The sequence below is a fragment of the Plectropomus leopardus genome, chromosome 7 (assembly GCF_008729295.1).
Source record: "Plectropomus leopardus isolate mb chromosome 7, YSFRI_Pleo_2.0, whole genome shotgun sequence".
Lineage (NCBI taxonomy): Eukaryota > Metazoa > Chordata > Actinopteri > Perciformes > Serranidae > Plectropomus > Plectropomus leopardus.
The window spans coordinates 8,155,944-8,181,762 of NC_056469.1; the positions used below are offsets into that span (position 1 = coordinate 8,155,944).

General features: G+C 39.1%; 2 protein-coding genes across 2 annotated transcripts in view; one reads left to right on the plus strand and one right to left on the minus strand.

Annotated features, from left to right (window-relative positions):
• Window positions 1-282: 282 nt before the first annotated feature.
• Window positions 283-2,434, minus strand: tpbgb (trophoblast glycoprotein b). Its single transcript, XM_042490104.1, has one exon. It carries the CDS (start codon window positions 1,983-1,985, stop codon window positions 858-860), a length of 1,128 nt encoding a protein of 375 aa, XP_042346038.1. The 5' UTR covers window positions 1,986-2,434; the 3' UTR covers window positions 283-857.
• Window positions 2,435-5,641: 3,207 nt separating this feature from the next.
• Window positions 5,642-25,819, plus strand: part of ibtk (inhibitor of Bruton agammaglobulinemia tyrosine kinase) — a 30,027-nt gene continuing 9,849 nt past the window's right edge. The window contains exons 1-26 of the mRNA XM_042489806.1: window positions 5,642-5,761; window positions 6,583-6,684; window positions 7,121-7,498; window positions 7,644-7,740; window positions 8,444-8,568; window positions 10,510-10,620; window positions 13,297-13,467; window positions 13,801-13,918; window positions 14,323-14,503; window positions 15,390-15,513; window positions 16,836-17,013; window positions 17,421-17,574; window positions 19,218-19,602; window positions 19,996-20,252; window positions 20,341-20,427; window positions 20,517-20,599; window positions 20,844-20,881; window positions 21,664-21,760; window positions 21,853-21,954; window positions 22,451-22,568; window positions 22,879-22,939; window positions 23,515-23,642; window positions 24,243-24,352; window positions 24,585-24,730; window positions 25,035-25,153; window positions 25,464-25,562. Coding sequence (XP_042345740.1) covers window positions 6,661-6,684; window positions 7,121-7,498; window positions 7,644-7,740; window positions 8,444-8,568; window positions 10,510-10,620; window positions 13,297-13,467; window positions 13,801-13,918; window positions 14,323-14,503; window positions 15,390-15,513; window positions 16,836-17,013; window positions 17,421-17,574; window positions 19,218-19,602; window positions 19,996-20,252; window positions 20,341-20,427; window positions 20,517-20,599; window positions 20,844-20,881; window positions 21,664-21,760; window positions 21,853-21,954; window positions 22,451-22,568; window positions 22,879-22,939; window positions 23,515-23,642; window positions 24,243-24,352; window positions 24,585-24,730; window positions 25,035-25,153; window positions 25,464-25,562 — 3,491 coding nt within the window. The 5' untranslated portion in view covers window positions 5,642-5,761; window positions 6,583-6,660. The remainder of the gene's footprint in view (window positions 5,762-6,582; window positions 6,685-7,120; window positions 7,499-7,643; window positions 7,741-8,443; window positions 8,569-10,509; window positions 10,621-13,296; window positions 13,468-13,800; window positions 13,919-14,322; window positions 14,504-15,389; window positions 15,514-16,835; window positions 17,014-17,420; window positions 17,575-19,217; window positions 19,603-19,995; window positions 20,253-20,340; window positions 20,428-20,516; window positions 20,600-20,843; window positions 20,882-21,663; window positions 21,761-21,852; window positions 21,955-22,450; window positions 22,569-22,878; window positions 22,940-23,514; window positions 23,643-24,242; window positions 24,353-24,584; window positions 24,731-25,034; window positions 25,154-25,463; window positions 25,563-25,819) is intronic.

Genomic DNA, 25,819 nt, shown 5'->3' on the forward strand with positions numbered 1-25,819 from the left:
ATCTCCAGCACTTAGAAACTCATAATTAATTAATCTACACTGATAAATAGCACTACAGGTAAGAGGAACAATATACATTTTGATTTGGGGGTGAACTGTCCCTTTAAACTGTTGCAGCAGACATACTTCGGTATATATAAATTGAAACATTCTTCAACTGGTTGACAAATGTTTAAAATTTTGCATTTGTCATGCTTTTATGCTAGCTGTGGCACTGCCTGAGGAATGAGAGTCTCCCCTGTGGATCACACTCTGAGTCTAAAGATTAAAAAGGGTCCTTAGTCAAGACAGATACCAGCAATCCAGAGGCATTTTATTTTGCCGAATATCTTCACAGAATAAAAGAGCAATTACATCCACCTACTAAAATCCAAAAATCTATGCAATGTGCACTAGTCATTCAAGAGGCATACTGTATATCACAAAATTCACATGGTAAAAAGAACAAACTCATAAACAAGCAGCAGAGGCATAATGAGAAGGATGCAATGACCAGTATGTTTTCTTTCACTTAAAAGTCACTCCGTACATTTATCCTTTAGGAAAAGTAAAAATAGAATATAGCACTCTTTGCAACTCTCCAGAATAAAAAAAAAAAAACCTTCGCCACAATTCATTGTCCATGCAATGTTACACGGAGGAAATGCAGTTGACATCACAGCTGCCAGGTACTTGTATAGGACATGCGGCAGTGCTTGAATGGAGGTCGTGAGGGGGGTTAATTAGGAGCTATGACAGATCTGAATAGCATCATGTGGGGAAAGGAGGGAAGGGGAGGAAGACTTTCATGCAAATTTTAACAGTACAAGTCATTTCATATCTCACTATGGGGTCCCCAGACAGTGTCCCGTCTTCGCTCACACATCCGAATTGATGCTCAGGTTGGCCAAACGTGGGTCAGAGTTTATCTCGTACCTGTAATGGTACCCCTCCATGTGGTCCCTACAAGCATCCCGGATGTTGTACATCCATCGCTTGATGCCTTTTCTGTTTAGGTAAAGCACCAGCAGGAATATGACGCCAATGAGGGCCAGCACCAGCCCCAGAAAGACATAAGAAGTCTCCAGCACGCCCTCCATATTGCCTGCACACTTCAGCTGTGACTGCTCTAACTGCAGCAGCGGCTGGCGTCTCAGGGCCTTGGGGTCCGCGCAGGTTAGGTTCTGCATGTCAATGACCTGAGTGGAGTTTTTCAGCCACAGCAGCATTTCGTCGATGAAGCAGTTGCAGTGCCAGGGGTTCCCCGACAGTCGAATCTGGAGAGCGGGCTTGAGGCTGAACTCTGCCAGCGTGGTGGTGGGCAGGTCCCTAAAGCTGTTGTCTCTCAGGTCAAGGTCACGCAGCGGTGGCACCCTCAGCGTCCCGTTCTGAATGGAGATGATGGAGCTGTTCTGCAGGCTGAGGTTCACCAGGTTGGAGAGGCTGACGAATACATTGTCTGAGAGAATCACAAGGTCATTGTTGGACAAGTCCAAGGCTGTGAGCTGGAGGAGGTTTCCACTCTGTAGAAAGCTTAGAACCTCATCAGCATAGGAATAATTGTGCAAAGACCTACTGAGATTCAAGAACTGCACTTTATTATCAGCAGGGAAAGCTCTTTCACTAAAATTCTGGATGCTGTTGTTGCTCAGGTCCAGCCGCACAAGGTTTGGCAAGTTATCAAATACCATTGCATCCACCGACTCCATCTCATTCCCACTGAGATAGAGATCTGTTAACTGTTCCAGGCGGGTTGGGAAAGAGTCCATACTGATCCGGGAAATGTTGTTTCCAGTGACGAACAAGAATTTGGTATCGGCCGGTAAAGAATGCGGAATCGCGTCCAAGTTCTTGTTTTGGCATTTCACAGTTTGTGAGTCGCACTTACACATGTCCGGACAGCCCTGACAGGACAGCACGGCCGCGAGGACAAAAAGCAAATGAATCATTCCGGTCATGTGTGTTCCCTCTCGGTCACATCCGCGCGACGTGCTCAACAGGCGCATCTTGCACTATACAAATCTGTCTGCGCAGAGCGTGCGTAAAGATTACTTTACAACAATCCAACCCACTCACCGCCGTGACTCACCGGGGGAAAGTTTTTCGACTGTGTCTCCCGCCTTTGTCCTTTCCAAAACTGCTACTAGTCCCCACTCAGACTCCATATAACTACCCCCAAACCATCCTGGCGTAGGGTAGCCTAAGTCTACGTTTCCATGAGGATGAAGGTGATGCGGGCGGAGCTCGCAAACTTACAGGCTTTCTCCTTCGTTTGTCTTCCAAACCTCAGGTTTTTATGGTATCTTTCCAATCGTGGCAAAACAATAAAGTCCGATGTAAAAATGTCAAATAACTCACTCGGGCTGCTGGTTTCGAAACAAACAATGCTCCCTGTCTCCTAATGGTGCCATGTATTACTACATGCGTACTTCAGGCTCGCTGCTTTCCTAAACGTTGTGAGTCTAGAGGGAGAGACTAAACACAGCAGCACAGTGCAGACCATTGGAAGGAGGGAGCGTACCATTTTCCAGCAACAAGGGGGTGAATAGAAAAGTCTGACAAGTTTCATTCACATTTTTATTAAAATTTTGCACTTGTGATGAAGCCACACGTTATTTTTAATTGGCTTTTAACACGACAGCAAAACATCTAATTATGAAAATCACGACCAGTTTTTCTAAAATAACGTGTAGCTTTCTAGTGCTGCTACTGAAATTGAGCCCTGTGTCTTGGGGTCCAGGGACCTCTAGGGGTTCCTGAGGGAGCTCCAGTGACGTCCCAAGCCATGTGAAAACAGTGCGAAGAACAATTCTGCTTCACTGTTACACTCTAGGATGAGGCTGCAGTCCATATAAAACAATATGGTCAAATTCATAAGGGACCGTTCGTTATTTAATATATTGGAGGGGGTGGTACAAAAAAGGAGGAAGCACGTCAAAAAACAATTTACGCACTTGGGAGGCACTAACTAACCCGTATGCATGACAAGAGTGGATTTTTTTTTTTAAATCAGGGCTTTTGTCTACAACGTTTCAAGGTACATTTTTAAAATATAGCAATTAATTTATGGTGGAAGGAAGGTCATGCATTTACAGGGAGGGAAGCTCAAGTGAAAATATTTGTAATTTAAGGACAGTTCAAAAGAAAAGAAAACAAAACAAAAAAGTCATATCCCAGGCACCTGTCTGCATAGATATTTAAAAAAAAAAATATCCATAATACAATGTAGTTAAATATATATGCCTGATTATCTGATCCAAATTTTAGCCTACACAAAAAATGCTAATTTTTTTTGCAATCCCATACTAAATCATTGCCAAACACAAACATATGTTCAGATGGCATTTTTGGAATACATTATCTTTACATAATGCTGTATTAAATAGGCAATGACTCCACATACAGGGGAAAAATAAACTTTTTGATTCAGGAAAGCCAGTTTGATCCATTAGGCATATCATAATATCTGCGAATCCAGTTCAATACAAAGCCCATTTAATAAGTTATAGTCTCCGTGGGAAACAGCCTGAAGGTATTGAGAAGCAGAAAGAAAAGTGATAAAGGAAATATATGAATCATTTGATCCACTGACAATGTCACATTACTCCTGTTCATCATAGTAAGTCTCCTTTTAGGATCCATGAGGATTATTTTGGCATCTAGACCCAATGAAGGCAGGGGATAAACATTGTCAAGATATGCGAACTTAATACAGAACCACATATAACAAATCCCAATTAAGAGCAAAGACAAGATGACTTGTAATGATTTGGATGAAGGTGCCTTCGTCTTGACGTCTTTTTGAAGTTTTGCGGTAAAGTTTTAAACAAATTCTTAAAAAAAATGTTTAAATATCATCATGCTTCAATTCAAATGGTCATTTGAAACACCACATTTTGGTGAAATAAACGCTCCTATTTCCAGGGGGAAAAAAAATCTCTCCACTGTGACGTCTGATCCATGGAATGGGATAAAAGTTTAGATTGGGCTCCAGTTCAATCATATTTGATCTGAGTGTTAGTGACGCAAAGAGCTCTTGGATCTTACAAATGTGAGAGGAATGCAAGATTTCCTCAATGCTGTATATAAAACAGCTTTTTGGAAGTGGTTTAATTTCCCTCAACCAAACGATGATGGAAAAAGTCAAACATCTGACTGCATCACAGGTTCAAAAAAGTGATATTATTCTAGAAATTAATTGAAAGCTGTTGAGCTATTGAGCTAATTTATTTCTTTCTTCTTGCACTACCATATACATTTGCACTACTACAACTTTGCCTTGTCTATTTTTTTAATGTGTCATTGTTTGTATTGTACAGTTTTTATTTATCTCTTTTTAAATATATATATATTTATGTCTACTCTCTGTCACAGAGAGTTGAGAGTAACGCAATTTCAATCCTCTGTTTGTCTTGTACATACTGCAGAATTGACAATAAAGCTGACTTTGACTTTGACTTTGACTTTGAAAGGTCAATTTCTTTATCTCTTTATGTGGTCTTTATCTCCAGATCTCCTTCTGGGAAGTGACTCGAGTAGTGACCTTGTAGTTGTCTGCTCAATTGTGCAAGATTGTACTGCTGAAAAGCGAAACTGAAGTGTCCATGCATGAATTGTGGGGGAGGGCTTGCTCATCAATATGATATTTGGAAGCCCCTGTGTTGATCCTGGTGTAACCTTAGCTTTACCCTCCTTTGACCCCTTCCTATTCTTAGCCTGGTCAGTGTGACCAATTATCCGAGTACTTCGATGACACCTGGATCAAGGCTGAAAGTAATACTCCACCTGAAGTCTATCTGTCAACTATGAAACTATTGTTACTAATATGATGTTATTGTGGAGGATCTACAAGCTACTTACATCCTGTCATGTCTCCTAAAGGTGTGGTGCTCAAAAGATAGTTGTGGTGTGGAACTCAAAATTATCTTTATTCTCTGTTAAAGGACCAAACCATTATTTTGTCACATTATGTACAGAAATAATTCTAAACCAACCTTCAAACATTTTCTCTGCTTCTCTTGCTCCTAATTGCATCCAGTTGGAAGTATAGGCAAATTTAGTGAGAAATTAAAAAATTCATTGTTGCTCAGTGGATAGAGCAGCACCCCATATACAGGGGTTGTATACTCACCACAGCGGCCACGGGCTTGCTGCATGTCGCCCCCCGCCCCCAACTCCTTTCACACTTAAACTGTCCTGTCCATTAAAGGCAATAAAAGCCCCCCCCAAAAATAATCTTTAAAATAAAAAATAAAAAACAGAAAAAAAAAAATCATTAAAGAGTCATTATCACAAACACTTTGTAAACTAATTGTAACTAAATCTTAAATGAAACAAAAACTGTCTTCTTGTATCATTTAAAATACATTTACAAAGTAGCCTATATACTAATTTTGAGGTATGCTTTTTTAAGTAAATGTAATTTTATCACGTTTTTTCACATATATTTTTATTTCTGTATATATGTTTTGAAATAAACCCTAAAAATAAAAAAGTCAAATTTCCTATGACATCATCGATGCAGCAACAGCACATTTTGAGCACGACTAACGCCCCCAAAAATCAATCAATAGCATTCTGGGATGTACACGCCCTGACCAATCAGAAGTCTCGACACTGGCGAGGTTTTTACATACCCTGCAGGGTTCAGGCATCCAGTCCTGTCAACATTTGCACCAGTGAAAGAGCCACCAGCGTCTCTGTCTTAGTAGTTATGACACAGTGGATTTACGCCGTTGACGCTACTTTCGCCATGTCTTCTTTTTTCTTTATCTAGCGGAAGGTAAGAAATGATACGACGTTAGCAAACCAACTCGCTAACGCTAAGCTAGGGGATGATGTGTCAGTTAAGCTAAGTTAGCTGCTAAGGTAGCATCAGCTAAATATAGCTAACAGTGCTTGACAAACCTCTTCTTTCATGGCTGTTTTTGAAAAGTCTTTAATTAGTTGTCAGTTTTGAAAATACATAACAAATTATACTGTGGCTTGAAGTAACGTTATCCGGTTTGGGCACTATGACCTAATACTTGTGTGGGCTAACGTTGACGGTTAGTTAGTTGCTGGTGCTTTTGCACAACTTGCTAGGAAGTTGGTTAGCTATGTGAGAAACATTATAGGTTTGTCTTATCTTAGTAAAGAAATATGTGCCCAGTTGCTTCAACAAAACAGGGCTATTACACAGAATTCATCGGAGTTTAATGGGGGGCAGCCAACATGGAAAATTAACAACCTAATGGAATTCGGCTAACTTAGCATGTTACATAATCCTGCTGTTTTGTCAATATTAAGAACCACTTTACCAACGCTCGTGCACTATCTTCACTATCACTATCACAAAAACATTATCCGTAATGCAGACTTAATTAACTTTAATCTTATTTGCACAACGTTGTCAAATAGCTTTCTTGCAAACCTGCCGGCTCAGCTGATTTGTGCTCTGTGGGTCTGTTATTAGGCTAGACTTGCTCTGACCTTTGAACTAGCAGGTTTGGATCCCATTTCACTTCTCCATCTTGCACTCAAAGCTGTTGTTGCAGTTTGCAAGTACACAAAGTGTGAATGTACGCCATTGTTTTTCATTAATTCTCACATTTTCTTCTTTAGGTGCACTCTACAATTATGGAGTTGTGAAAAGGAAAGAGAGAATTTTGGGGGGAAAGGGGGCCTTTCCCCTCAAGTTTGATGGTTGGACTGCTTGGCGAGAAGGTCAGAGGGTTGTTGAGATTTTTGCCTTTTGTAAATTATTAAAAGAATATATAGAGGATATACTATTTTTGCAAACACTGATGTACAATTTTGTATGAAACGCACAAGAGGTTTTGTATGTATTGAATTCTTGATGCCATTTCATGCTGCAAGCACCTTAGTTTGTGTTCAATTCTTGGTTGAAATGGTCGACTGAAGCAAGTCACAGAAACCCTCTGGGGTTGCTAGGGTGCGGTGGAACCTCAACACAAGCACAATTCTAGCACTCCAAACCATCTCGACCTTTTGTTGACACATTTTTCCTTTTTGTAATTTTTCTTCTTTGAGAGCAGCTTTGTTTTTGAGCAAAATTTTGGTGACAGTCTTTTTGATTTGTTACCTTGCATTGTATTGTTTTTAATTTTTTTTCTGCCATTGTGGGTGGTGGGCTGTCAAGGAATTTTATACACAAGGGAGGTGGGTTCACTGTGAAGATTTGGCTGAGGTCAGGATGAGTCTGGCAGTGCCGGACTGCGGCCCCAAATGCCGCTCAGAGCAGCATGCAGATGAGGTGATAGCGGCACTAACAAGCGGCTCTGAGGGGCAGCTGCGGGCTTTCTTGACCTCGCACTGTCACAATGCGTGCACCTTGCGGGATGCCTTTGGTCGCACAGCCCTGCACCTGGCATCCTCACTGGGGAAGAAGGCCATAATGGAGTGGCTGCTGGAAAATAAGAGTGCTGACATGATGGTGAAAGATAAGGAGTCCAGCTGGACCGCTCTGCATCGCAGCGCTTTCTATGGACATATCCACTGTCTCATATCACTGGTCAAGGTATGAATTTAAAGTAAATCACCCAACTGGTCAGATAATATAACATTTAAAAGAACCTGTGGTGCCATAAAAGTAGAAAATAAAATGATCCCTTGCTAATTTTCAAGATTTTTTTCAGTCATTTTCTTTCTTGGCATTGTTTCAGCATGGAGGACTTCTCTCCACTCTAGACAAGGAGGGCCTCTCTGTCCTGGACCTTACAATGAAGGACCGACCAGTGCATGTTGTGTTCAAAAACACAGGTACGAAAAGCTTCTGTGCTTAAATTAAGTTGCATTTTCTGGCACAGTGTCACCTGCTTCCTAGGTGCATGAAGACAGGAAAAAGTCTAAAGAGGTCAAAATTTCAGTCACACTCACAATGAAAACGAACAGCATTATTGTGAGACTTGTGGCCTTCACCAGGATCATCATATGCCACATTATTAAGAAAATTGTTCGTTGACATTATGGTGCATTAATATGACGTTGATGGTGAAGCTATTGACTCTAGTTTTGTTTTTGTACTGAGTCACCAGGCTTCTTAGCATCATGGTGACTCATTCTGATTTAATGATGCACTTGACACCTGTACATGCATGGGATTTAACTCTCCCTGTGCTCCATCATACGTCTTTCTAGCCATCAAGATTTGTGATTTTCACATGACATAGAAAATGATGTAGTGCCCACTTTGGATGACCAGGACATCCTTCTGTTCGATCCATTTTATTTTATTGTAGCTTATTTTCTATCTTTTATTTATTTGGCCATTTAAAATCTTGTCTAAATGTGTCTTTTTATATTGTCTTGTGTTTGAAATGCCTTGTTGATGAAAAGTGCAATACGAATAAACTTGCCTCGCCTTTTTCTAATTGTGGAAAAGACCAGTGGTTAAATCAACCTTCAGGTGGAGGCAGTCAATGTTGTGAATGTGCTCGTAATTGTGTGTTCTTCCTCATTACAGACCCAACTGAAGTATACACATGGGGAAACAATACTAATTTCAGTCTCGGGCATGGTAATCAGGAGAGTCGACAGCACCCTGAGCTCGTGGATGTGTTTGCCAGGACCGGGGTTTACATCAAGCAGGTAGGCTAACAACACACTGTTGTTGCACCCAGCTCTTCAGGGAGTAAGGTGTATTTTCCTACAGCATAGGGCTTCCCTACCCTGGTACCCTACTTGCATGTATCACACCAGTAATGGCATCATGCTTCAGCTCTGTGCCAACATGTGTTGCATTAGAAAAAAAATGCCAATGCACATGGGTACTCCAGATAAGGCACACCACCTGGGTAAACCAGCAAAACACTCCCTCCCCAGAGTCCTGTATTACCTACCAGTGTTTGTTTATGGATGGACTGAAACTAAAATCTTTGTCTTGATCTTTTGTCATTTATTGCTGACCTTATTGTATATTGCTTATATTAACATACTGTAATTTATTGTATTACTTGCAAATTATTGTATTACCTTCGGAGAGGTATCTCTATAAGTCCATTTGGGTTTCTACCTCTCCGGCACGTGTTTTTCTATATTCTTTTTGACCTGTTTTCTGTTACTATTTTTAATGGTGCGAATAAATAAATGAAAATGAAATTAAAATTACCACTTGACAATTTCACAGTTAATTTCTTATCTGCTCTCTTTTTTGAGCACTGGTCCAATTTGGCAACAGATTGATTATATTTACTGGCCTGACGTAACTTTTTACTTTATTGTTACTCCCTGCTAAGAGAGTAAACAGCAGGGTGTGTATCAGACAATATAGCACCTAGAGACAGAATGTAATTTAATATGTTTTCACTATAATCAAAGTGCAATATCAAAGCCTATTTTAATTTGTTTATAGTGCAAGTTGACATCTCAATGACAGTTTAAGAAAACAATATACATTGCAGCCCTAGTTACAGCCTTAGAACATTAACAGGAAAAAAACTAACTGTGACGTTGTTTGACTAAGTCAAAAAGAGGGCATAGTCTGTGTGTCAGGTGTGGACTGATTAGCTATGTCTTCTCCTCTATATGACTTTTGTTAAGCTGGTCTGAGCATGGTTAAGCCATGCTGCCACACTGTGCCAGCCTAGCTACAGTTTCATGCATTTGTTATGTGGGTGCTCTTAGTGTGATTAATAGAGCCACTGGCAGCGGTGAAACCACCCCCAGTGGTGTGTACACACACCAGATGCTAGTTGTAGTAGATTAAGTAATGACTGTGTTAGACATCTTGTCGTCAGTCCATTCCTAATACTTTGTAATTGTGTGTGGTTTGTGTATTTAAGATATGATGAATTGGGATTCTTGTCACTGTTTTATTGGTGTTTACGGAAGAAACAATATGTTTTGGGGTCTTCTTTCTGACATGCAGGACTTGTCATGCAGAGTAATTTCATAAAGCCTAGTGGGGGACAGATGGCTCTTATTTCATGACCACACAATGACCCAGTGGCACTGAGTATTCTCTTTGTCTTCCTGGCCCAAGCCAGCAGGTGCCAGAGGTTAAATATTAATTCCACAATGACATGTTTTTAATTAAATGAACTACACTGGTGTGTATGCATGTGTGTGAATGTCCACATCAATGTGATACTTTGGGGAACATCCCTATGCTCTATTGAAAGCCTGAGGGTAGCAATGTATTAGTAATGATGTTTGCTTTTCCACTTGTGCAAGGGCCTTTATTGGTATAGTGTTTTACTATCACTACAAGAGGGCTTTGGCTAAAGGACATGGAAAGAGTTGCATCGCAGCCTCTGCTATGAGGTCAAAATTATAATGACAAGAGCCTCAATCAGCGCAAACTCTAGACTCAATTTTTTACCCTGGAATAATATATTTAGTACTTCAGATTAGAGTAATTTAAATAATCATGATCTCAATATTGACCAGTATAATCGTGATTATGACTTTTACCATAATCAAGCAGCCCTAATTTTAAAATACAAAATAAACAAACAAAACAAACAAACAAACAAACAAACAAAAAAACTTGCAATAATGTTGAAGATTAATCTCCTCTTCTCCCTGTAGGTGGTCCTGTGTAAGTTCCACTCTGTGTTCCTGTCTCAAAAAGGCCAGGTCTTCACCTGTGGACATGGACTTGGAGGACGACTTGGCCATGGGGATGAACAGACTTATCTGGTGAGACTTGTTAAAGGGCATTATATGCCATTGAGTTTTTGTGTTTACAGTAATGTTTATAGATGTAAGGAATACAAAACAGGTACAGTGTTTTGTGAACTGGTGTCTCTGCTCCAGTTTTAAAATACACGGTGCAGTGCGTTGGATTATACACTTGAGATGACCATCAACAGTCTTTCTTAAACTGAAAAAGGAATTACTTTAAAGGGATGTTAAGTTTAAGTTGTGTTTGCTTACATGGCGTGGCTTTAAGACCCTGCTGGTGAATATCAATTAATCAGTTTCAGCCTTTCATTTTGTCCACCACTGATAAAAGTGCCGCTTCCTCCCAGATCACAGCCACACACTGTAAACACAGATTTCTGTCTGAAAATGTATTTGTTTGTTGTTTTGTCTCCATTGTTAAATGCCTGAGGCTGCTGATACTGGAGACTAACTTCCTCAGATTCTGTGTCAAAATACTATTTCTAAATTGTCTCCACTCTGAACAGAAATATCCCCAGTGATCACTTTATTAAGTGCATCTGTAAAAATCTAATGCAGTGTGATATAGCAACTCAGCCTTAAATTCTACTTTTACAAAGATAATAAAGTTCAGTATTGATTAACCCTGTCAGCAGGATGTTAATAACTACATGCTTATTATTGAGGCTGTACTTTGTCATGACGTTGAACTGGCCTGTATTATATTGAGAGGTGTTTCTAATTTTTTGCCAACCTCATTTACAAACATGCTGGGGAACATTAATTAGAAACATGTTTCAGTATTATGCAGTGCAGTACAACAGTTCAAACTGCAAGGATCTCAGTCATAAACATACAACCAACTTAACACATCTTGAGAATTTAGAACAAAAATTGGCTATTATAAGGTTTGTAAAATATATGGCACAGCTGTTGTGCTGGATTGGACTGACTTTTACAGTTGCATAAATGTACCTAACAAAGGATTCAAAGAGTGTATTTTCTTTGGGAAACAATATGATTCTTTTGAAAATACAATTACAAAGTGAAATGAGTTTTGAGTCTCTGGTCCTTTAAAGGTGTTTCCGCTACAATTTTTTATATCATCACACATTAATTGTGTGTAAATTGTCTTCATCAGTTAAGGTGGAGCAGGCACTGTAATCCCCTCTGCCATGAATAAATGAACATCATTGCCTATGTTGATGCTAATGAAGGAACATGTCACTCAGTGTAACAGTATGGCTCACTGGTTTGTTTCTAATCTTTTTGGGCAACACTGGGGCTCAATGGCAGGGAGGGAGAATATCAGACTGTGGATACAGAGACAGTACTTGTTAGCAGGATCAATTCATTGTTGATTTTGGTCTTTTTATGGGATTTGTTGACAACAAGAAAAATACAGACTGTCAGCAGACTTGTCCTTTTACATTAGCTTTTGCAGCAAATGAGTTGAGCAGAGCAGAAAACAACAGGGCTCCCGCTGTGACAGTGCTATTTGAGTTGCGGAATGACTGGCAAATATTTATAAATAAAGCAGTGTAATACACAGAAATGCCCTGGTGCAAAAATTTCAAGCAGAGATACTGTCATCAGTAGAATAAGGGGAAATTCTGCAGTCTTTTTATTGGTCCAACCCAAATGTAACGCTGAACATTGAGCTCGGGCAGTTTAAGTTTTGAACACTCAGTTTGTTTTTTCTAATCTTTCTCTTACCGTCTCTGTACTGCCTTCAGTTAAATACAAATAAGACTGAGGCTCGTGTTATTGCTCCAGAGAGGTATATACCTGATATCAAGCAGCACATGGGATTTCTCAGTGTTTGTGTTCAGCAAAAACCTTAGTAATTTAGGTGTTTTCCTCGACATGTCCCTCAATAATCATGTCAGTCAGCTCATGCATTCATATTTTTTTCCAATTAAGGAACATAACTAAATAAAAATTTGTTGTGACCAAGGTTGAAATGGAGATGATTATTTGTGTGTTTGCATCTTCTCGTTAAGATTATTGTAATGCCATTTTTACCTGTTTAAATCAAACTTCTTAAAACTGTCTCCAAACTGTTCAAAATGCAGCTGCTCAGCTTTTAAAGAGAAACTTTTAACAAGAGATCACATATTACACCAATTTCATCCTCTCCTCACTGGCTTCCCATTAGATTTTGCAAACATTTTAAAATACTTGTGCTGACTTTTAGAGCCTTGCACGGTCAAACACCACAGTACATCACTGACCTCCTCCTGTATTTGTCTAATAAGCCACTTAGGTCATCAGAACCACAGTTTCTGGCTGTCCCTCAGAACCGCTATATAACCTCAGGTGACAACGTCTCTCAAGGCGTTGCACCCAAATGATGTTGTGCTCTCCCCTTATGCTGCGATCCCTCGATTAATGTGATAACTTAGTGAAGCACCTGAAGACATTTCTATTCAGACAGGCTTTTGTTTGAATGCATAATACACATAATTTATTAAGTTTTATATGTTTTATTCCTTGTTATATATGCATGTCTCTGCCCTCATGACTTGTTGCTGTGATTTTATTTTTAGCTTTGTGCTGATTATCACTGCTATTTTATTTTGTATTCATATTTTACTTTATTGTGTATCGGTTTATAATGTAAAGCACTGTAATTTTTATCTGTGGAAAGTGCTATATAAATAAACTTTACTGACTTACTTACTCACTTCTTTTTCTCGTTCCTCTCCACAGGTTCCTCGGATGGTGGAGGGTCTGATGTCCCACCACTGCACCCAGGTGGCGGCAGCTAAAGACCACACAGTGGTGCTGACAGAAGAAGGCTATGTTTACACTTTTGGCCTCAACAGCTTCCACCAGCTTGGTCTGGCTCCTCCACCTGCCTCAGCTCATGTCCCTAAACAGGTGAGAGATAGCAGGGAGGGGAATGGAAGGGGGGCCGATGACATTTTGCACTGCATGTAGTGAGCATTATTTATATGCCAGTTGGCTTTGGTTACATATAGACTTTTGTGGCACTGCTTTTTTACTTGCACTTTATTGCATTTTGATTGTGTGACACCTCAGAGACTTTTGAACAAGTGCTCTCCCGCAGGAACATTATTTTTTACTTGTAAATGTTAACTACTGCAAGTTTCTGTTTTAAAATGATTTATTATTTTATTCAAATAGTACATTAATAATTGCCTTTGATGTTAAGTCTAGAAAATCGGAACCTTTGTATGCGTATGTATGTAGGTGTTCTCCAAGACGCTGAAAGGCAGGACAGTGATCGGAGTTGCAGCAGGAAGGTTCCACACAGTGCTTTGGACCAGAGAGGCTGTCTACACAATGGGGCTCAATGGAGGCCAGCTGGGTAAGTCTCAACGCTGAAATGTCAGCAGAACGAGTGTTATGAAAGAAAATGGCTGCTTTTCAGATACCGAATGGTAAATTTGAGCAGATAAAGATGAGACCCACAGCCCCGTGGCACACCATGCCGGCATAAAAGATAAAGCTAAAGTTAGTAATTTTAGCATGCAAGCATGAATAATGATCGTGTTGAAATAGTAGAATGGTACAATTGTTCATTTACTTCTGTAGGAGTTTTGGTGAGGAGGGAAGACCCTCCATCATATCAGAGGTGGATGACACAAAAGGCTATTATGTGATATATTTTTTATTTGTAAAATTAAACAGGTATATGAAACACACAAACACGCTGTATATTGTTTACATGATATGTTAATGAACAGTATGTTATTGTGTGTTCATCTGAAGGGTATCTGCTGGATCCTAATGGAGAGAAGTGTGTGACAGCCCCTCGGCAGGTGTCAGCCCTGCACCACAAGGATGTCACCATAGCTATGGCAGCAGCGAGTGATGGAGCAACAGTTGTTGTGACAGAGAAGGGGGACGTCTACCTTTTGGCTGATTACCAGTGCAAAAAAATGGCGTCAAGGTGACACAGAAACAATAATTAAGTCTCATTTATTCTTGAATTTTCTTTTCTTAAAAGACTGAGGATTGATTGGAGATTCCATTTAATTATAAAACTTTTACCGTTACAGCAAACAAAATTGACATGACCTTAATTTACACGTTTTATATTTCTTTGCCATAGCAGTATATCCCAAATGTAATCAGAGCAATGAATAAAGCAAACTGGTCCTTAGTACCACCATCTTAAAAACTGCCACACACACAAAATTAGAAAACACACATACAACACTAATTTTAACAATTTTGTCTCCAATATCCAACATCCCATTGCTAAAATAGCAGGGAAATGTCTTATTTAGGTCCAGTATATCATTCTGGACCAACAAAAGACTGGATCTTTTGATGTCATACAGAGTCCAGGGATGCAGGTATTTGGTGGGCAAAATGTAAAGATGTAATCTCTGTAAAAAAAAAAAAAAAAAATAATACATACTTAATATTTTGCCATGCTCATTCATGGGATTAATGTGTGCAGCTTTTTCAAACCACCAGAGGCACTTTCTGTTCTGTATTACCTCTGGTATTGTAATCAGACCTAATTTGAATGGCAGCTGTTAATCACCCACTAAACTGAAAGCTGTTATATTATCTTTTTTCTTATTTGCATGGTATAGTTATGCAAAAATGTGCTTGTTGGAAAGTAGGTCTAAGTGCATGCCTTTCTGTTAAAGAGCAAGAACACAATACAGGATTTACTGGAATGCAAATTTTCTAGAAATAAGCAGTGATAATTAAATAAGCTTAATCCACCAAGAAATGTAGGTCACGATGAATTATGCTTTAATTGTGACACAGTTTTTTTCTTTTTTGTTTCCTAATGATCCATTTTGATTTATGTCTTTCAGGCAGCTAAACATCAAGAAGGTTCTTGTCAGCGGTGGTAGTCTGGACCACCGTGTGGTTCCACAGATCCTGAATGAGGGAGGGGGGCAAAAGGTGACCGTCTTGGCATTGGATGAAGCTGGACGGGTAAGTGCATTTATAAAGTATGAGACAAAATGCTTTTCATGCTGTTATTTGTGCTAAAGGTGAAGGAAATGGTACTAAAGAATATGGCCTAAATCAAATATAGAACAATAAAACTAAACTTAAAAGGGTTAACTTAAAACGTTTTTGAGGTGAAGTGGGGTGACTTTATTTGTACCTGTAAGTAGATTTGTTTTGCAGCATAGCAGAGAGAGCATCCTGGGCCCTATTTTCCCATGTTTTTCTGTCTAAGTGACTATAGGGAATAACAGTTTTTGAAATTGGCCAAGTATTGAGTGAAGGGGCTGCAGCCAGCAGCAGCAAAACTGGCTGCAGTGTTAACACTCTGGGCATGTTCACACAGCCAATTTATGTTGACAAAAAATGCTTGTTTTTGCCACTGGCAGGCTCAGATTGATCTGAGTGTCGTACAACATTATGGAAAGGATCCCAACAGAGACAGACTTTTTTAAAGAATAACGTCTTTTTTTGTATAATCAAAAAGAGCCATAAAATCACTATCGTCAAACCTGCCAGACTCCATTTAAAAACAAAATAATTTGATTATTGTAAAACACACTTCATTTAAAGTCCACAGAAACTAAATAGAGCTCCCCAAAACGGTTTGTATTCCTCTTTTCACGGTTCCAACAATCACCAACTCTGATTTGGTTAAAATAAACCATTAATTCACTGACATAGGTGTGAAAATGTGCTGGCTGTGTTTAGCCTTATATTACTATTTATTTAAATGGAGTGATGGCTTTGGCAGTGGTGATTTTAAGGCTCTTTCTGGTTTAATAAAAAGGGCCTTACTCTTCAACAAAAGGTCTATCTCTGGAGGGATCCTTTCCATAAATTATCAGATCCTTTGAATAATAATGTAAGCCTGTCTGTGGCAAAAACACACACTTTTAGTGTAAATAAACAGACGGTGTGAACATGCCCTGAGTGTTTATATTGCCATCTGTTTTGCCTCTGTTGGTTGTAGCAGTCTTGTTCAATACTTGACCAATTTCAAAAATTGCCGTTCCCATTTGTCATTTAGACACAAAAATCTGGGAAAATAGTGTCCAGATAAAAAAAAAAAACTTACCCTGTAAATCTTACTTCTTTCACAGTGCTAACATTTAGAAACTGAAGAAGAATGTATAACATTGTTATTTTTACTTACCCCTATTGTTATGTAACCTATGGTGCAGTGTAGCTGGTTATACAATAGAGCCTGGCCTATATGGGGTTCTATAGATGAAAATGGTGACTAAGACTTGTCTGTGTAACCTTCCTTAAATTTTCTCCCTCCTCCATTTCCCTTTCTCTGTCAGGTGTTTTGCTGGCGTTCCTCCGGCAGCTCGGTGAGACAGTGCCGGTGGGCGTACGGGCGTCAGGTTTTCATGTCGGACATAGCACTCAGCAAGAATGGCATGATGTTTGTGACTCAGGAGGGGGAAGGCTTCAGTGGCGTGTGGGCTGGAGAATATAAAAAGTATGGGGAGAAGAAAGGTGAGGAATTTAGGAACGTTAGAAAGTTTTGCAAAGTTTTGCAATTGTCAGTTTGAAATTATTTAAATATTTGTCATATATATATATATTTATATATACATACACACACACACACACACACACACACACATATATGTATGTATGGATAAATGTGTATATATATATATATATATATATATATATATATGTGCTTAAATACATAAATAAATAAAAGGACTGAGCTAGAGTTTAATAGAAAAAAAAGCAGCACAAGTGTCCAAGGATAAAAATAGAGAGGACAAACAACTCAAAAGTAAATGGAGTTGACTAAAAGACATCATTAAAATAAGTTTTTGAATATGTTTTCATGAATTAATTAAGGAAACTGTTGATTTTAAATCTTACTTGTGTGCTTCTTGTAATCTTAGAGGGCAATGTGGAGGTATGTAGCCATTCAGATGCAGTGACAATGTATGAGCGAATCCGCCTGGAGAAACTCCCGTACGTCCACAGAGCTGTCAGAGTCACCATGGACTCAAAAGGACGAAATTTTGGAGTGCTTCAGTCTGACCCCAAAACAAGGTAGGGGCATCTCACCTGAAGCATAGAAAAAAAAGCTGTGCTTAATAGTGTGTTTATGTTCATAAGTTAGTAGAAAGCACTCTTGAAGCCTTAAAAGAGCCTTTGGGACCAGTTACACGTGAACTGTGAGAAAGCTGTTTCGCAGCCAAGCATTTCTCTTCTGCCAGGCAGAGATGAGACAGACGATTGAAATAAGAAGTTAAAATGCTTCTTGTGTAAACAGGGTATTAAAACTCTTCATGAGCTGGAGGAAATAAATCCATGAATTTATCATAAGTTGACTTTTAAAGAACAGACGGAAGGTATGAAATCCAAACTTGACCAAAGAGGTTATTTCAATCAGTGCAAAGAGGAGGTGAGATATCTTAAATGAAGGATGGATCCTTTGATGAAAACAACAATATCATCATCAATAGTCTTTTTGTAGTAATTGTGATGATTGTGTGCAGTGTAACGCCGTTAAAACATGCTTTTTATTATCCACAATCCGATAAACCTCTTTTTTGAGAATGTTATAAATGCAAGAGGTTGTGTTAAACTATCCCGTTGTCATTTTGACAGACAGGGTCTAAAAAGTCTTTTTATTTTAACTTTGTTATAATAATAAGAAATATTTAATCTCATTGAGTTTCCATTCATTCATTTTCATTTCTCAATATACAAAACATTAGATCATTATGCATTTACAAAGGTATGGAGAAAAAAGATAAATGAAGACACCGACCATGCAAAGAAACTTTGGATGCTCAGCTGCAGTGACATTTTGCAATGGTATGCAGCGATGGCCTAAGCCAGCTGCATAACAAAATCATGTACATGAACTCACAAACAGAACTTCAGTTGCTAAAAAATAATAAAAATATGCACATGCCATAAACTGTACATGGGTGTGAATTACTTAAAGTCACAGTGGATCACCCTCAGTGTTCAGATCTGTGAAAATAATGGATAGCCTTCAGATTTTTTTTTTTTTTTGGTCATTGTTTAAAATATTCAATCAATGACGGAAAATATGCGATTGACGAAACCTCTGACTGCTAGTACTTTTGAGTTTGACAGTGTTTTGTATCGTTGTGGTTAACTATATTGTATGTTGGTAAAACATTAAAGAAGTGCCAGCTAAATAGTAAATGGATAAAAAATAGTTATAAAACATACTCCTATTTTACGGTCTATCAGCATTTAGAAGCTGATGGGACACAAAAAAAAAAGACTGACTTTAAAAGCATCATCTTTCAATAGACTCAATAATAATTTACCACTGAATGTTACTTTGGTCAGTTAGGCATAATGCAAAAATAGTGGACTGTCAGTCTAATGGGGTCTAAATAATTATTATTTTAGATCTCTTCCCTGCTGATAATTTTCTTTTTAACTATACAACTTTACTCTGATTGACATATGGCTTGGTCATTTTTATGCATTTGCTGTCCGATAGACGTTGTTATCTTGTTAATGAAAAGGTCTGTGCTCTATTTACATTTGTCATTTCTATTGAGGTGAGCACCTGAGCTTTTTAAAGATGTATTACCTCATTTCTTATTATCACTCAGTTGTCACAGATGATACTCTCTGTGTTTGTGTTTTGGAAGTTTATGTTCTAAATGGTCTTTTTTTTTCATTGCCCTGTGTCTTAAATCCAGCTTGTATGAGATTCCCAGCATCTCTCCATCCTCCTTCTCCCAACACTTCCGGAGCCTTCTTGACGATGCGGATGAAATGGACAGCATCCACGATGTGACCCTTCAGGCCGGTGATCGCACCTTCCCCGCCCACAAGTACATTCTGTCCATGAGGTCCGAGTTCTTCAGGAAGCAGTTCATGTCTGAGTCTTGCGGGGTTGACGAGGAGCTTGACGGAGAAGTGAAGAAGAGTGAAGATGCTGTGGGCTGTGATTTAATCATTTTGGAGAAGATCCCAGCAGACATGTTAGAGTATGCTCTGCACTTCCTCTACACTGACTCCTGTGAGCTGCTGGTGCACGGTGCCCGGCCGAGAGTCTCAGGGGCTCAGATGGGACAAAACCAGGTGAGGAAAAGAAAACAATCCCCAAAGTGTTATTCACCTAAACTCCCAGCAACAAAATCTGGATATATTAGACTTCAAAATATACAACTGTGGGGCACCCAGTAGCTCAGCTGTTAGTGCGGACACTGCATGTACAGAGGCTATATCCTTGCCGCAGCGGCCACCAGTTTGATTCTGGATTGTTTGGTGCATGTCATTCCCCCTCTCTCCCCCTTTCATACTTAAGATGTCCTGTCAAAAAAGGCAAAAAGCCAAAAAAAAGATCTTAAAAAATATGTACAATTGCTTCAATGAATACAAAATGTTTGCATTAGCTTTCTAGAACTGAGCCTCTGACTCAGCTGCGGTTATTTCATGAAGACCATGGTCTACTTTCTCTTTTGCTATGGCCAGGACTCGGAGCAGGACAGGCTTATCAGCAGCCTGCAGGACTTGGGCCTGAGAGGTTGTTCAGCTCTTGAGGTGTACCGCTCCCTCCCCCCTGCTACCAAAGGTGATGGCGACAAGGCCAAGAGCAAATGTGCCAAGCCTGGCAAGAAGGGGAAAGGAGGCAAAGGTGATAAGGCCGGGGCCAACGAGGGAGGGGCCAACCCTGTGAAAACCTTACAGGGTGTTGCAAAAAAGCTGGGCCTGGGAAGCCTGTCTGCACGGTGAGAGATGCAGTGAGCTCTTAACCCTGAGGCAAAATCAGATGTGGTATCAATTTCTGTCAATCATGCTGTCTTAATTCCCTCACAGACTGGATGGAGTCAAATATGAAAGTGGGAAGATCAATGTTATAAACAAGAAAACTGGCAGCAAACCCAAATTCTACCAGAAAAAATGGTATGTAAATGGGTATGTTTTATGAGTTTTAGGTGTAGATTAGATGGATAGATGACAATTTTTATATCTCTCTTTTTGTGCCTGTACAGCACCTACCTTTGTGATGTTACTCTAAAATCTGAAGATGGGAAAGAGTTTCCATGTCACAAAAGCGTGCTTTGTGCAAGACTAGGTAAGGTCAGCAAATCAACAAAAAACACAGATGTTGTCATTAATTCAGTCTGATGAATAATGCATGGTTGTTATTTTACAATACTATGTGTGTCATACATTAGCATGTGTGTCTTGTGGTGAAGAGTACATAATCCCCAGTAAAAATATGGTTTGTCTGTAGATATAATTGGCTGTTATAAATGTATTCAATGGTTTGATGATATTTTAAGTAAGTCAGTATTTTTCTTATTACATTTCTGCAGAATACTTCAATAGTATGCTTGGAAATCCCTGGATTGAGGTATGCCATGTTTGTTTTTTATACTGCCTCATTCATTATTCAGCCAATCCCTTTTTTTGTGAACCCTTTCAATTTTGTCCAATCCACACAACTTTACAGCAAATTTGAGTATTTAAAATGGGTAAAATCTCATACCATTGTGGAACTGCGTACAGTGAATTGATTTACTCAGCCCCTCCTTGCCCCTCTCTCTGTTTACCATAAGACTACTGCTGCGGGAGTGTGAGCTCTCTGCCTGGGAGGGATTCTCACAAACACACAGGGACAATGCTAACTGTGAGCTTCACACAGCTAAGGTTTTCCTAATGGTTAATAAGAGAATTTAGGTGTCAGTGTGAGATTGTTGTGATTCTTAACGGCTTGGTGTCGGATGTTAGCAACTGCTTCTGTTAGCTCTTGCTAACCGCGCAGAGAAAGCAGGAGGAGAGTGCCTAACAGAGGTGGTCTTATGCTGCTGCTTTGAATAGCAGCAACAGCTGAACATCGCTGATAAACTCTGCTCCCCTCGACCACCACCACCATGACAAATAAATTCTAATGCTGTGGGACACACTGAATACTCATAATAGACACATATTCTGGTCTCAACTCTCTTTGCATATTTTTTCCACTTGCTCCCACAATGTTGGACCCCCCCCCCCCAAAAAAAAAAAAAAACACAACTAAAAACACTTACCTAAAACAGCCTGCAAAATCCTTGAGGGACAAACCAGTGTTTCAATGCAAATTCCTACACATAACTGTCCTGGTCCTGATGATGATGTTGTCTTGTGCCTCCTCAGGCCACATCCTGCACTGCACTGGAGATGCCTACCAGCTCAGAGGTCCTGCAGGTCATTCTCGAGTATATTTACACAGATGAGTCTCCAACTATTAAAGGTACCTTGTTGACAGAACATTATGACTTAAATTTCTTTTTTAAAAAAGACGTAAATGAATAGGACTTAGTGTTCTCTCTCTTTGCTTGACAGATTCTTTGAATGTAGAGTTTGTCTGCAACGTATTGGTTGTGGCCGACCAGCTGCTCATCACACGACTGAAGGAGATGTGCGAGGTCGTCATCACTGAGAACTGTATGCTTTGTTTGACTTTTACTCTATCCCTGACATTTACTTTGCCCTTAGCATCTTCATGCTTCTTTTATCTTGATATAATGCTGCATTCATGATGTGAAAATTATAATTTTATGGTTAGAAACAAAAAATAGTAATAGTTCAGTCATCATGCATTCCAGGGGTTATATATAGACTGCTTTCACTCATGTTATTCAGTTTCCTGAGCTATTTGATGAGGTGTTCTAAATGAATATCAACTTTTACTTAATTTCAGTGTGATTCATCAGCATGTATATCCACGAGGAGTACATGAGATTATAAGTATGTAACACAGTGGGCTCAGAATTCAGCTGTTTTTGACTGTTTCACGTCAGATTTATCCATTTTGATGGTTGAAAATTTCACATTATGTGATAGAGCATAGTTTTAAAAATGGAAGTTTTGGAATATATCTAATTTTTTGCAATAATTTCCTGTGAAGTGTCAATGAAGTGACTTGTTTTGCTCTTCTCAGTGACTCTGAAGAATGCTGCAGAGCTGCTGGAGTTTGCCACAATGTACAACGCAGACCAGCTTAAACTTTCATGTCTTCAGTTCATTGTGCTCAACATGGCCGCCCTGCTGGAGTCAAAGTGAGAAAAAACAATAAATAACCTTGAATGGACTTGTAGAGATCTTTTATTAATTGTTTCACACTAAAGACAAGGGCAAAATCAACACATTACAAAAAAATGTCATTAAGTATTCATTATATTTTCAAAAGTATACATTGTACCATACAGGATTGTCTCAAGCATGTATTCAGTAAAGTTGTGGATATTCTGATATTCTGTGCACAGCAGGACCAATACCTGTCCCAGCAGGAGACGGCTAAAAATAACTTTCTCATCTATATATGTTTGACTGTCTGCCCCTTTGGGTTTTTTTTTGTGTTACCCTCAGAGCGCTGGATATTCTTAGTGATGAAGTGCTCGTGGAGCTCTCTGCAGCCTACAGAAGGATGGTGAGTCAGCCCACCACCCCACCCTGAAAAAATCCCTATCTGCATAATTTTTTCCATTTCTTCAGCATTTGCTTATTGTTTTCTTTTGTCTTTAAAGAAATGTCTTTAATAATATACAGTGTTGCTACACAGCTTTTTGGAAGTCAAAGAAAATAATCTAATACAACAGTAGTAACCGTTTGATTTTGGTCTCAGTCTGTTTATAGAGTAAAGGCTCTCTGGACTCATCATTTTTCTCTGACTTTAAAAAACTCCATCTCACCAACAGTAGTTGCTTTAGCAGAATTTATATTCATGAGTAGTAAGCAATTCATCACTTTTTTGTTTCTTCTATAACTCACAGCTAACTGCAGCAACCTCCAGTATATAATACTTATGTGTCTTTGACAATGCAATATTTTTGTGTTATATAATATAGTCAAATTAATTATAACTGATTGCAGTAACTATTTAAAAAAAGATATGTCAATATTTTCTGTTTGCACAGTGTATTACACTGATATTCTCATCTTATACAAATGTGTACAGAGTTGGGGTATAATAATCAGTTTTGTTTTGTTTTTTAAAATTTTCAGATCCCAGCCATGCAGAAGAGAATTATCACTCCATATCATGGTGCCCCAGACCTTAGTGTGTATGAGGATGAGGATTTGGACTCAGCGTTCAGTCCAAAACCAGAAGCAGAACTGGATCACTCTTGCAGGTACACAAACAGAAATGTTTCCTATCTCCATATTGGCACTCTGACATAGTGAAATCATTTAACCCTAGATTTTAGACAAATATTTTTATTGCAGCACAGATGGGACGCATTTTTATTTTAAAAAATGTGAACGTTCTTTTGAATGAAAAACAATCAACCTTATAAAGCCAGGCTTTTCAACTATTTAAAATACTGTTACATCTTTCAACAAAAATATGCCCATGGTAAATTAATCTGTATTGCATTTGAAGTTGGTATGCATGCAGCCTGTCCGTTTTATTGTTGCTGGCCCAGCAGACTCATTTGGTGCTACTGGACACGATATTCACAATTATCCCGATAATGTACAATCACCATGATCAACTTTTTGTGAGTGCTTTTTATTGTGAGCCGCAATCAAATCGCATATCATCTCACTCTGATCCGTGGTGCAGATCATAAAAAGCCTTCACATGGGACTACTTAGTGTATAGCATTAAAGTTAAAAGAAGCAGGCGCTAACCAGGCTATCTGCAAGTCCTTGCAATCCCCTTTACACATCTTAAATGTGGAGCTCCAAATAGATATCTGCTGAAGATTGTACCACTTTATCCCCCCCAGGGAAATCCTGTTAAAGAAGGCCAAGATGAAGGCTAAAAAGAAACGGCGACGCTCTGACAGCTCAGGAGGCTACACTCTCTCTGATATCATTCAAAGCCCCCCTGCTGCAGGTATACTTAAACACACGAGGCTATACTACTTTTAAATGTGTTTTTCATTAAATACCATCATTACATATTACTTTTATGTACACGCTTCTGTCACTGGCCCCATGTCTTTACAAACCACATAATTTTTTCATTTTATTTACATCACATCCACATCTATTAGCTTTTTTTCGATAGCATCAGATTGTTGTTGGGTAATATGCACAGATTCCACTTACACTCTCTCTTCTCTCAGTGGTCTCCCCGTGTCTGGTGAAGTCAGGCAGAGCAAACTCAACAGAGTCCCTGCAGGAGCTGCTCACATCAGACTCTGAGGGCAGCTACATGGGGGTCGGCAGTCCCCGAGACATACAGTCGCCCGTCTTCCATGACAGAGCCGAGGTTAATGTCAGACCACCACACTAATCACATGCAGTAATTGTGTTAAAAATCTAAAAACAACAAAATTTTACATCTGTCCAGGTAGTACTATGCTGGTAAGTTTGCTGCTGACTGTGGTTCCATTGTAAAATAGTTAAACAAAGTAAAACTTGACTTGTGTTGTTATTTTTGGTGAAGTTATCCATTTGCCATTGCGTGGTCATGTTAGATAATTCAAGAAATGTGGCAACATGACATGCAGGAGTGGATGTAATACTCAAAAAATACAACAGATGATGGATATAATTGTAATTTTCATCTGCAGGATGAGAAGACTCTGAGTCAGAGGTTAAAGACTCCACCCAGCACCCCAACGTCCATGAAGGACTGTCTCCCAACTCCGCCCAACTCTGCTCCTCAGACCATCCCCAAGGTCCTTTCCAGGTAAGATATACTTAAGGATCCTGTATTTAAAGGTTTTTTATGCTCACAGTCTTGCTGGTTTTCTGTCCCTCTAAAAATACTGTAGATAGAACATTCAGAAGAAGGAGATCATTGTTTTACATTGGTTGAAAAGCAGGTTTGAGATTTGATACAAGGTACCCTACCTTTAACGGCAGGCCTGATATCCTCATACTTCATTTTGAGGAGGAGGTTTAGGAGAGAGGAGGAAATGCTTTAATCCCTGGTCAATTATTAAATTTGAGTTGTATGTCCGAAGTAGTATGTGTAACTGTGTTAATAAAATCTGCAGTCCTGCTCGTCCGCCCCCAGTCTTGGATCTGAGAACCATCATGGACATGGAGGCCAACTCTCAGCAGACCCTTGGAGCAACTCCTAAAAGCCCTGGAAGGTAGTTATCTTAACTGAGGAGATTACTCAAAAACAAATTCTTTGCGGTTTTATTTTTTATTTATTTAACCTTTATTTATACAGGTAATCTTATGGAGACACGGGCTCTCATTCTCAAAAGAAACCTGTTTCTGAACATACAATATAAAAACAATTAGTTATGGATACACAGATTTATCAGCACAGTACATGCAACATTTGAGTGAAAGTGTGAAGTGGAAGCAGAGTGAAAATACTAAAAACAAGAACAACATTCCA